Source organism: Budorcas taxicolor, chromosome 1, assembly GCF_023091745.1.
Source record: "Budorcas taxicolor isolate Tak-1 chromosome 1, Takin1.1, whole genome shotgun sequence".
Lineage (NCBI taxonomy): Eukaryota > Metazoa > Chordata > Mammalia > Artiodactyla > Bovidae > Budorcas > Budorcas taxicolor.
Window position 1 is genome coordinate 214,601,831 of NC_068910.1, and position 12,795 is coordinate 214,614,625.

General features: G+C 48.2%; 1 protein-coding gene across 3 annotated transcripts in view; it reads right to left on the bottom strand.

The window, feature by feature from the left end:
- Positions 1-706: 706 nt before the first annotated feature.
- ERG (ETS transcription factor ERG) overlaps positions 707-12,795 on the bottom strand; it is a 134,679-nt gene continuing 122,590 nt past the window's right edge. For all 3 annotated transcript variants that reach the window (XM_052652953.1, XM_052652886.1, XM_052652817.1), the window contains 3 exons: positions 12,655-12,711; positions 11,950-11,997; positions 707-2,703 (listed from right to left, as the gene is read on the bottom strand). In XM_052652953.1, coding sequence (XP_052508913.1) covers positions 2,183-2,703; positions 11,950-11,997; positions 12,655-12,711 — 626 coding nt within the window. In that variant the 3' untranslated portion in view covers positions 707-2,182. The remainder of the gene's footprint in view (positions 2,704-11,949; positions 11,998-12,654; positions 12,712-12,795) is intronic.

Below are 12,795 nucleotides of genomic sequence, written 5' to 3' on the forward strand. Positions count from 1 at the left end.
ATAAGCCCCCAGACAGCTCGGAGATGGGCCAATTCAGAAACCGACTTGGGATGGGGAGTTGCTGAGGTTTGCTCCCTCTCACATAGCCCTGCATCCCGGCTCTCCTTCACCTTGGCTAAGGCTTCACCTAACCACCTTCACCCTGGCTGAGGCTCCATCCTCAGAAGAGAAAAGACGTCAAGGGTGATGGACTTCAGCTCAGAGACATGAACAGTATCTGATCACACGTCAGGCTCAGGACTGGTAAAAATCCCAGACAGGGTACCCAGATTATCCTGGTGTGGGAAGGTCAAGGCCACAGCCTACCTGATGAGAGCCTCTGACGGAGAAGCCAGATGGTGAATTTAGAAGCCGTCCCTGGTCTTGTTCAAGGGAGAAACTGCCGCTGTCTGTGATGCTTTATTTACCAACAATAACACAGTTTGCACCGGGAACAAGTGTGTGTTCACCATGCAATAGACGCTTTAATGCAGGAAAGAAGGGTGATTTGTGACTGAATGGGGATCTGGAATCTATCAACGACAACCCCAGCTTCAGAGGCCTCTTTCCACTCTGGGCCTGAGTCTGGAGACTCCCAGGCTAAACCTGGGGTCCTCCTGCCCTAGACGGGGTGAGCTGGCAAGAAGGCCCCAGAGAGGCCCACACTATTCTGGTGCCAAATGTGCTCAGTCCTTGGCACTCCCTCGCATGAGTTCCCGGACAAAGGAAACCTCTAACACCAAACCCACCCCCACGCAGCACAAGTTTCTATTAAACAATCTGAATCACTTTAAAATAAAAAAGTGCAAAGGCAGACTCCTGTGTAAATCTGATTTGCCATGCTAGGCCAAGCTTATTTTTTATTACATACATTCTGCATTCTAAGAACTAGTAACTTCATATTGTAAACATTAAGCATACAGAGTTAAAGTTCAAGGCCACATTAGATCATTGATTGTCTCTTGTGTCGTGAATCTTTGGCTGGCCGAGATCAACTCGTAGTGTATAAATGCATAAGTTATATAATTATTATATAAAAAGGAAAAAAACAAAAAAACAAACCACTGACTTGCATACTTCATTCTGACAAACGCACAGCGTTCGCGACTCAAAAGGAAAACTGGAGGCTGCCTCGCCCCGACACCCAGGCGATCTCAGACTGGGGTAGCCAAGAAGGCTAGTGCTTACCTGACCCCGTGGAGAGCAGAGCCCCCCGCCTAAGGATGAGGTCCTGAATGTTTCTTTTTAAATATCAGACAATTCCAGTTACGATTTTTCTTTTGATAAACAAACAAACAAAACAAGACAAAAAGAGATGCATGATTTTGTTTCTGCGTTCTCCAACTGCCCGTGCCCCACCCCCATCACGCTGCGTCCGTCCTCCTAACACTGGATTTGGTACAACACTGACCGCACGAAGCCTGACATCCCCACGACTCAGCTCTCTGAAGAACCGACACCATCCCAAGTCCAGTCTTCACAGCTCGAGAAGCTCCCTTCCCAGTCCTTCCCTCCTCCTTCCCGTTTCTTCCTCTCCCGCCTCCTCCATCCACACCCACGTGCCCTCTCTGCACACACCTGCTCAGTCCCACCCTGTGACACAGAGTTCCCGTCTTAGCGTCAAGGAGTTGGAAGCCTTGGGTTGTTCTTCACATCCAATGGCAAGAATCTGGTTTCACCCAAGACAGATGCCGATGAGTTCCGTTAACGGTGTCTATCGATGGGCCACCACAGTCTCCCTCTCCTCTCTTTTCTGCGTTTGATATGTTTCTCTTTTTAAATACAGATAGTTTTCCTTCCAACGACGTTAGAAATGGCATGTTAGGTCCAGGCTGTGTGTCATCTACTGCTTGAGTTTAATCCCCACTTAATGCACTAGCCAGAGACTACTCTAAAGGGTTATACACGTCTCCAGAACGTTTTCTTTGGCACTTGGTCCTTATGACGTCACGCTTCTACTTGCAACGTCTTTTACAAGGTCGGTCCACAGATTACCTGTCTGCGTACACCGGTAGCATCCTCTTTCTCTCTGTAGTCACGGTTTAGTAAGTCCCTCCCACTCAGAGTCTCTGGGTCTCTCCCCCTGCCCCAGTCGAGCTTTCGCATTTCCCTTGAGGCACTTCTGATTCGTGGTCTCGGATAAGAGTTTGTAGCAATGGATGGGTGTCTACACAGGTGCTGGGAAAGGCCTCTCCCAGGGGCTTTAGTAGTAAGTGCCCAGATGCGAAGGCATATGGCTGGCTGGGAGCCTAGCGCTGGGGTAGATCCCCCCTGTGGGTGAATTCCAGTATGGGTTCGGGGCAGCGAAAAAGCTGGATGACGTCACGGGGAGGGCTGGAGGGTGGGGGGCCACAAAGTTCATCTTCTGCGGGTGGGCATGATAGGAGCCCATGTAGGGGAGGTCCGAGGGGTACTTGTACAGAGAGGACTCCGGGGGGTGGGGCTGCAGGGCCTGGGCGATCCCGTGGAAGTCGAACTTGTAGGCGTAGCGCTTCCCGTGGACTTTGGTCATGATGTTCTTGTCGTAGTAGTAGCGGAGGGCCCGGCTGAGCTTGTCATAGTTCATGTTGGGCTTGCTCTTCCGCTCCCCCCAGCGCCGCGCCACCTCGTCCGGGTCGGTCATCTTGAACTCCCCGTTGGTGCCCTCCCAGGTGATGCAGTTGGAATTCGAGCTGTCAGACAGAAGCTCCAGCAGGAACTGCCAAAGCTGGATCTGCCCACTCCCTGAGGAGGTGGGGAAAGGAAACAGAACATCTGTGAGAACACCGGTGTGCAACGCCGTGCCCCACTCTTCGCGGCCCCAGGGACTGCAGCCCCCCGGGGCCCCTCTGCCCATGGGATTCTCCAGGCAAGAATACTGGAGTGGGGTTGCCATGCCCTCCTCCTCCAGGGCATCTTCCCGACCCAGAGTTCTGAACCTAGGTCTCCCACATTGCAGGCAGATTCTTTAGACCGTCTGAGCCACCAGGAAAGCCCAAGAATACTGCAGTGGGTAGTCATTCCTTCTCCAGGGGATCCTCCCGACCCAGGGATCAAACCAGCATCCCCTGTGTCTCCTACATTGGCAGGTGGATTCTTTACCACTAGCGCCACCTGGAAAACCCCACGCAGAGTTCCTTTAGCAGGCTGTGCGCCCATCCCTCTGGCCTGGGGGCTTTGGCTGCTCTGGTCCCCCAGCACCAGCCCCCTTTCTCCAGAGAACTGCCCTTGGCCGAACTGGAGCTGCCTCAAACCCCTCCCTCCACCCCAGGTAGCCCACGACCTGATGGACTGACAAAGAAATCCAGAGGTAAGGCCCCTGGCCTCAAAGGGGGACCAATTCTGTGATGCTGGTCATGCCGGGGACTTAGCATGGATGGGGTCAGACTGAAGTAAGCTTCCAGCTAAGGTCACACGCACGCACACTCAGTGGCTCAGTCGTGTCTGACTCTCTGCGAACCCATGGACTGCAGCCCGCCAGGCTCCTCTGTCCAGGGGATTCTCCAGGCGAGAATACTGGAGTGGGTTGCCATACTCTCCTCCAGGGGATCTTCCCGACCCAGGGATCAAACCCACGTCTCTTATGTCTCCTCCATTGGCAGGTGGGCTGTTTACCACTAGTGCCACCTGGGAAGCCCAGCTAAGGCCACAAGCTTCCTTAATCTCTCCCCTGCCGTCTCCGGCATCCTCTCCCTTGAGAATGTACCCTTCGTGGATCGCTTGCCCAAGTATGCTCAGCCCAAGCTCCGCATCGAAGGAACCTGGCCTAAGATGATGATCCTTGGTGATGACCAGGCAGATCTAGAGGCTGATCCAAGTCCTTTCGGGAATGCAAAGAATTCCCAGGGGGCAGAGTTCAAGTCGGTTTCCTTCATTTCTGACTTCCTTAGAAGAGCAGCCAGGTCAACTTTGTGTTTTGGGGCTGGGAATACTTAATTGTCCTCTTTTGTGAGACAGAAAGCGCCATTATGTGGCTGGCAATAATGACTTAGTACCATTTATGTTGGCTAGGTCAAGTCGAATAATAAAAGTCAGATTTAGGAAATGAACATCGAAAAGTTTATGGAAAAAGTAGAGAATGGAAGTAAACACCGTTATTTCTAACATAACATGGGGCTGGCACGCAGAAAGCCATTCTGTCAAAACTTTTCCTAGAACAGAATTAACCCACTCAAAATGAGGAAGTTTAGAAAAAAAAGTTGGCTATGTCTCAAACCAGATCACCCATTTCCAGTATTTAGGCAAATGCATCATAACGGAAATCCATGTGTTGCCCCTGCGTTGCAACGCCAGTTGGGTTAAGCAGAGTTTTCAGATGAAAACACTGCAACCGTGAGTGATTGCAAGTCCTCCTGGGAGTGGAATGAGGCTTCAACTGAGTCAATAAGATCTCATTTGACTGGGTGTCCACACAGCTCTCTTGAGCCCACTGCGGGTCTAGCGATGCGGCTTTTAGGCTTTATTAAATTCAGAGAAACATCCAGGCACAGCATTCTAACCTCTACACTACAATACTTCAGGATGACTGATGGCTCCCTTAGAGAGAAAAGCGTGCACATACCAACTATCTGACTGTGACCAGGAGGAGCTGAGGTGCTTTAAGCAGGTTTTAGAAGTTTTGAAAACAGGTAAGAGGCAGGTCTTCCCTCCCCAGTTCCCAGATACCACCTTGGGCTTGTTACCAAAGAGATGACCTTTTGTTACACTATGAGTAAATACCAATAGATATGATAAAATGATTAAAGGAACTCTGCCAACTCTTCAGGGAATTGATGAAACATAAAAATCAATTATACATTTGCTTTCTCTAAATCCTGTCCACAAGCTCCCCAGATAAATGGCCCAGCTCATAAATCTTTGTTTCCACATTGGCTGTATGCAGTGGATATGTTTGTGAACCTATCCATACGATAGCATCGTGAGAAAGGTCAGCCTTTTCTGAATACGTTCTGGAAAATTAGCATTTTTTCACTCTAGCAACACATTTGAAATGTATTAACAGCTTGTAGTTCATTGCAATGTAAAGTCTTCACTTTTTGGGGGCCACATATTCAAACTGTTCTCAATCAACTTTTGCTGCCCCCAACATTTCATTAATATGCATTTTTAAAAATACAAAGAGCTGTTTGAGAAAACCATATGGTTTTAGTATATATATTGTAACTAAAGGATCACTACTTGAAAAAATTTCATATATGACTTGGGAATAGGGAAAAACATGGATTTTTGATTTAAACAATCTAACATATGTTTCAATATAAACACACAGAGTTGTTTGAAAATAGATATTCACTGTCAACCTCCTCCCATAGAGAGAGCAATCCCACAGATTTTGTATAAAATACACAGATTTTCCTAAACAGCCAAAATTATACTTGTCATCTCTTCAAACCTTGGCGTTGTCTCTTGGGAATCTGTCGCTCACTCACATCTTTTATAAATGTGTGTTAAGAGAAAAATGGCAGAGAAAAGTGTTTTCTCATCGCTCCTGTTTCTAAAGAACTAGTAAGTCGGGGGCCTAAGTTCATGGCCGGAAACTGAAGGGTCAAAGAATGGACGAGGAATGTCTCCTTTGACTATTTTGCCATCAGCCCTTAAGACACAGGGGCTTGACATCTGAGCCTTTCAAGGGCATATGGGAATAAGACATCTGCAAAGCAAAATTCATCTGCTTCCTTACCAAAAAATAACAGCCATAAATGTAAATCAATTAATGTTAAAGTTGCTGTTGTTTAGTCACTAAGTCATGTCTGGCTTTTTGCTACCTCATGGACTGCAGCCCTCCAGGCTCCTCTATCCAAGAGATTTCCCAGGCAAGAATACCAGAGTGGGTTGCCATTTCCTTCTCCAGGGATCTTCCTGCACCAGGGATGGAATCCCCATCTCCTGAATTGGCAGGTGAGTTCTTTACCACTGAGCAACCAGGAAGCCCCAGTGTTTAAGCAGACGTTATCAAATGCAACATTATGTCAAGCTCATTAACTGTTCAGTGTGCTATAACAACACCCACTGCCTTCACAGTCTATAGCAGATCTTCTTGCTCTGCTTAAATTCTCAAGGGGGCACAATATTTGCTGAGGAGTTACAGTCAACGGTAAATTAAACAAGTTATTCATGGCTACAGAATTTCAAAAGCCATTTATTAAATTCTTCTTTTACTGTCAAAACAGTAACACTGTGCGCTAAAGGTGTGTATTAGAAGATAGAATAGAGATCCCCGAAACACGAATACCTAAGATTTAGGTAGTCTAAGAGTGGGTATCTCACCAGGCAAACCAAGTAAAAGCAGAAGCTCTTTTAAGACCAATTGTCCATCCAATAGCCTCATCACCTGCACCTCAAGAATCACCTTCTTTGGAAAAGAAAAACCTCTTTACATCTCTTTTCTCCTCTATCCTGATAACCTCCTTTGAAACATAGTAAAGAGTAGCTACTTTTGTCCTAGGTTTGTCCAGGGTAATTAACTAAAAGGCAAGATTGGGGAAAGAAGAAATCCAAGCCTGTTAGCTGCCCACTTACAGGAAGGCCCAGTGGGATGAAGGGGCCTGGGGCGTGGCTTCAAAGAAGACAAAAGGCAAGCCTTTAATTCTGGGAGAGGACTGTCGTCTCCGATTCAAAGAAAAGAAGACAGAAGACGGAGGTTTAAAAGGGAGGGGATATATGTGTACCTACGGCTGACTCATGTTGAGCTTTGGCAGAAAACAACAAAATTCTGCAAAGCAGCTATCCTTCAATAAAAAAATAAATTAAAAAGAAAAGAAGAGAAACACCGTAGCACAGAAGTACGAACTGGGCAACAGAAAAGGGCAAAACATCTAAACGGTTTATAAACCACAGAGAAAAGCACAGCTGGGAGTGACTCAGCAGCCATGGGGCAAGCAGGAGGGGGGGGTCCCAAGGAGGACCCTCAGCCCCCAGCTGATGGAGGGAGAGAGCTGTAAATGAAGCAGAGGCGGGCCCAGCAGGCACCGCAGGGGCCGACCTTGGGACTTCCTGCAGTAGCTAGAGGTGCTGCAGAAAAACCCAACGGCACAGCCTGGACCCCCCACACCAGGTCAAGATCAGGGCGGCAGGCGTGTGGCCCAGACGGAAGGCTTTGTCAGGGCTCAGGGTGGCTCAGACAGGACTGGCGGGGGGTGGGTGGGGGGAGAGGGAAGCATGGGGGCTGGAAGCACCCCTTTGGAAGCGGCGCCGTCTCAGCTGAATCCTGGCTCTGCCTCTTAACTGGACTTGGGGTGGCTCGCCCGGCTGTCTGTGCCTCAGTGTCCCTGTCTGCAGAATGGGGTGATGCAATGCTATCAACATAGTAGTATTATAATGCCACCTTGCAGGGTCACCATGAAGATAAACTCAGTGCATGAGTGCTCAGATCATCTGTCTGAGCTGGAAACCAGGGTCTAATGACAGGTACCTCCCTTGCCTACAACCACCCTCGTTCCTCCCAAAAAATCGCAGGCTGGCAGGACAGAAGCTGGGGATGGTGGTGTTCTCAGGGCTGGCCAGTGTTCCTGGAAGCTGACTAGTACCAGGCATCATTCTGAAGACTTTCCATGTGCTTATTTAATCCCTCGATTCCCAGAACTATGTGACAGCCCACGGCAGGGATGAGGAATCAGAACCCAAAAGGCAGAGTGACTGATCTTGCTGGAGGTCAGCAAGGGTTGGAACCTGGACTCCAGTCTTGCTTTCAGGCCTGGGTTCCACACACACCTCCACAGCCCCTTCGGGTCCTTTGGCCCCTCCCTGGACCTGCGGTTGGTAAGTCTCAGTAGAAGGCTGGACACTCCCACCTCCTATCCAATGCCAAAACATCCCCAACACTGGTCTCTGGCCCTGCCTGGAGCAGGTTCTACTTTCATGCTCACCATTAAAGACTCCCCCATGAGCCCCACGGGAGCCAGTGAACTCCTGTTCCCAGGAAGCACTTTCCCGGACAGGCAATTTCTGTTCATCACAGGAGCCATGGTGAACATCAGCCACTCTGATGGGATGTAAAGGGGCAGTGTCGCTAATATCTGATCCAGGACTTCATAGTGCAAGGACACACTCATCTCAGCAGGAGAAATGTGGTCCACGCTGCACACCAAATGCATGTTTGGGAGGGAGACGCAGAGATGCTGTTATCATTTTGGGCATTCACATCACGTGAGGTCATCTTTTCATTTAAAAATGGTTTTTAAAGTTTGCATTGTGTGGAGAGCAGAGGCAGCAGTCTCAAGTGGTGAAGGATTTATTTATCAGAGACCGGGCAACCAGAACCAAACAGGAAGAAACATTCTCATTAACAGCAGAATAAACGATATTCTTGTTTTAGGAGGGGGAGGCCCCATGAGTGTAACTGACACACAGCCTGAGGAGAGACGGAGAAAGTGAAAGTGTCAGTCGCTCATTCTTGTGCGACTCTTTGCGACCCCATGGACTGAAGCCCGCCAGGCTCCTCTGCCCATGGGATTTCCTAGGCAAGAATATTGGAGTGGGTTGCCATTCCCTTCTCCATGGGATCTTCCCCACCCAGGGATCAAACCTGGGTTTCCTGCAAGTCACCTGCATTGCAGGCTGATTCCTTATCATCTGAGCCACCAGGGAAGCCCAATTCATTATAAACTAAGTAAGAGAAGTCTTTATCTTCAAGCCAAAAGTTGGATGTTGGGATTTCCCTAGCAGTCTGGTGGTTAAGGTTTTGCCTTCTAATGTAGGGAGACTGCAGGTTCAATCCCTGGCCAGGGAGCTAAGACTTCACATGCCTCGAGGCCAAAAAAAAAAAAAAAAAAACCCCAAAACATAAAACAGAAGCAGTACTGTAATAAATTAAAAAAAGACTTTACAATGGCCCACATTAAAAAAGAAAATCTTAAAAAAAAAGTTGGATGTTGCCACTTTCCCTGGACCCAGTAGACACAGTCTTAGTGGAATAAAGTGCAGCCTTGGCTCACGATGCCAGCACTGCTATTAGGTTCCAAGACATCTTCCATTTTCCCAGGCCAGTGAGTGCTCCTTGCTCTGCCTGCAAGTCGCTCTACCCACTGTGGGCATCCCCAGGCACTAAGCCCTCTGTTAAGGGGCCACAGCTCTCTTTGGCCCCAAGTCACCCAACCAAGCGCCACCTTTATCTGTGACACCATGGGCACAGACCTATATATATTTCCCTTCACCCATCTGGGTGGGTGAAAGGGCCGGTCTGGTTTTGCTTAGTGCTGCTGGACAGGCTCCTGCCCTCTATCCTTAACTGTAGCCCCATCCCAAGCACCAAAGCAGCTGTTAGAATGGAACCCTTCCTTTCTGTTCTCTGGGTCCTCATTCTCCAAGAGCTCCCTCTTCCCTGCTCGCTCAGTGGCAGTGGAGGGGCCAGAAAATATTAAAGCAGGTTTTGGAGGCAGAGAGTTGGGGTTCAAATCTGGCCTCTCTTCTGGTGGGCTGCGTGACCCAGGAGAAGTTAGCTCATTCATCGGGACCTCCGATTCCCCTTCTGCAGGAGGAAGACCATGGTGTTCCGAGACAAGCATTTGCCCAGGCGTGATATGGCTGGGGGGAAAGGGGAGCTATTGGATTGTTATTTCACATTATTGTATGAACATTCCCAAAGCGTTCCAGCTTCCGCCCTTTCCCCCTTTCTAATCTCTCCTGAACGCTCCTGCCAGATTAGTCTTCCTGAAGCCTGACTGATAATCATCATCTCAAAACACAGTAATGGTTTTTATGTGACTGGTTATGGATGAAGGTGGAAGAGGAGAGTGAAATACTGGCTTAAAACACAACACTCAAAAAGCTAAGATCATGGCATCCAGTCCCATCACTTCATGGCAAACAGATGGGGAAAAAACAGAAACAGTGGACTTTCTTTTCTTGGGCTCCAAAATCACTGCAGGTGGTGACTGAAGCTATGAAACTAAAAGATGCTTTCTTCTTGGAAGAAAAGATATGATAAACCTAGATAGCGTATTACAAAGCAGGGACATCATTCTGCTGACAAAGGTTCATGTAGTCAAAGCTACAGTTTTTCCAGTAGTCAAGTATGGATGTGAGAGTTGGACCATAAAGAAGGCTGAGAGCCAAAGAAGTGATGCTTTTGAACTGTGGTGTTGGAGAAGACTCTTGAGAGTCCCTTGGACTTCAAGGAGATCCAACCAGTCCATCCTAAAGGAAATCAATCCTGAATACCCATTGGAAGAACTGATGCTGAAGCTGAAGCTCCAGTCCTTTGGCCACCTGATGCGAAGAGCTGACTCACTGGAAAAGACCCTGATGCTGGGAAAGATTGAAGGTAGGAGGAGAAGGGGAGGACAGAGGATGAGATGGTTGGATGGCATCGTCAGCTCAATGGACATGAATTTGAGTGAACTCCGGGAGACAGTGAAGAACAAGGAAGCCTGGTGTGCTGCAGTCCACAGGGTTGCAGAGTCAGACAGGACTGAGCAACGGAACAGCAATGGAGGCAGCGGCAAATGGAAGCTGAGCACAGGCGTAAGAGCAGCCCCAGGAGACGCAGCCGCCAGGCGGGCGCCGAGGAAGCCCGTGTCCGTGGAAGCTCCTTGCGAGTCAAGGAGAGCATCTTGTTACTCCTTGCATTCACTTATTTGGCAAATAAGTTTTGAGCACCTGGTCTATGCCTGGATTTAATGCAATAAACAAAAGAGACCCATTCAATTCTCTGCTGTTTAAAAAATATTTGCTGCACTAGTTACCATTAACTAAACTTCAGCGTCAAAGACACAGAACTCCCAATAATGATATTTTACGTTCTCCAAAGTATAGATTCCCTTGTGGGGATTTACACAGAATCTACGTTTTCCCGTTTCTAACCCCATTTTGGCCTCAACGTTTAGGAAATACACATTCCAGCTGGGATTTCCAACATGCCTGTGGCATCTTGGCATCTGACGCTGCTGTTGAGAATATGCAGCATACGCTGTGCCTTCCTGAAGTGGAGGCCAGCACAGCGGGTTCTGACCCGAACACACACAAATCGAACAACCTGGCTGGCACCGAGGCGTGGTGCCAGGTGACAGTCCTTGGCAAGGGACAGGCTACAGATGGACGATGAAAGATCTGTGCTTTCTTCTGGCACCTGAGTTCAGACATAGGCCATTCACTGACCACGAGCCTACGTTTGAAGCCTTACGGTTGTCATTAGGTTCTTTTTTTTTTTTTTTAAGATATTATTTTATCTGCCGTGCGAGGGGCTGAAGTGTGGTCCTCCTCCCCGCTAATTCATATGTAACGTTTACTCAGTACCTTGGAATGTGACATCATGGCAATAGGACCTTTAGAGGGGTAATCACGTTAAAGTAATGTCATTTGCATGGGTTCTAATCCAGTTTGACTAGCGTCCTGGTAGAAATGGGAGTTTGGGCACAGAGATAACATACAGAAGTAAGGAGATGCAGGCAAAGATGGCCGTCTGCAAGCCAAGGAGAGGTCTTCTTCTCCATGGCCTACAGAGGGAAAGAACCCTGACAACTTGATTTTGGACTTCAGGCCTCTAGTACTTCCCAGGTGGCGCTAGTGGTAAAGAACCTGCCTGCCAATGTGGAGACATACAAGACTTGGGTTCGATCCCTGGGTTGAGAAGATCCCCTGGAGGAGGGCATGGCAACCCACCCCAGTATTCTTGCCTGGAGAATCCCCACGAACAGAGGAGCCTGGTGGGTCGCAAAGAGTCAGACACAACTAACGGGACTTAGCACACACGCATGCCTCTAGAACCAGGAGACAATAAATGTCTGATGTCTAAGCTCCTAGCTTGTACTTGGTCAGAGCAGCCCTAGGAAGCTGAAACAACTTGGATTAGGTAAGGATGCTCTTTGCTGAAGCTAAATCTTAAAGTTTATAACCCAACCCTTTTATTTGCCATTTAGGCAAGTAATCCAGTGAAACCTACAACTTAAATTTGTTCAGTGGAAGGGATTTCTTTGCCCATACAGGTTCAACATTCAAAATCGCTCCTGCCCAAAAGATAACTTTGTAAGAGCAAAACTATCAGCAGTGTCTCACCTGGATTTGCAAGGCGGCTACTTGTGGGTCCAAGAATCTGGTAAGGATCTGTGGCAAAAAGAAAAGAAATGATTGGGAGCAGGTGGGATGTAACTGCAAGAATGATGCTGACCTGCTGGTGTTTTCAGATTTTAGAGCTGACAATGTCTCTCACATCAAAGTCCCCCAGCACGACTTCCTGTATTAGAGACGATGTCACATGGATCTGAGACAGGCTTCGAGGTAAAGATCTCCTAGCTGGTGGCTGAGCTCAGATTTGGTCTGGGGTTCCTGACATCCAGGCCAGGCCTCTCTCCAACCCAGAACATAAACAGGGCAAATGTCCTCAGTCCCCCATGGTCCCCAGGACAAAATTGGCTGCGTCGCTCAGCACGCTGGCAGCAGAAACATTCCACTGTATTTCTGGGCTGATGTTGTTGTACGTGGCCTGGAAGGTAAAAGTCAAATAATTCCCAGGACACAAAGAAGCTGGGTGCAGATGGAATGTATTTTCCATATTTACTGCATAGATTTTGTAAACGGTTTAGCAAAAACTCAATCATTTCCAATTGAGTAGACTGGTAGTTTGGTGCCCATTTTACATATGGAACAGTCCTAAGGAAGACAAAGGAATATTAATTTCATTTAGAAAGTGACACATTTTAGAAAGATGCTGCCAGACCCACTTCTTCTTTTATGACCATCAAGAGGCTCCCTGAAACATACCTAGCTGAGGACGCTGGTCTTCAGTTTTGGGCACTGTGGAAGGAGACGGCTGAGCAGCTGAAAATCCAAAAATGAAAGAGACAGTCAGCCATAACTTGTGTTTGACTACTAGATTTTGGTGCTGCTGTCCATCATTCCACC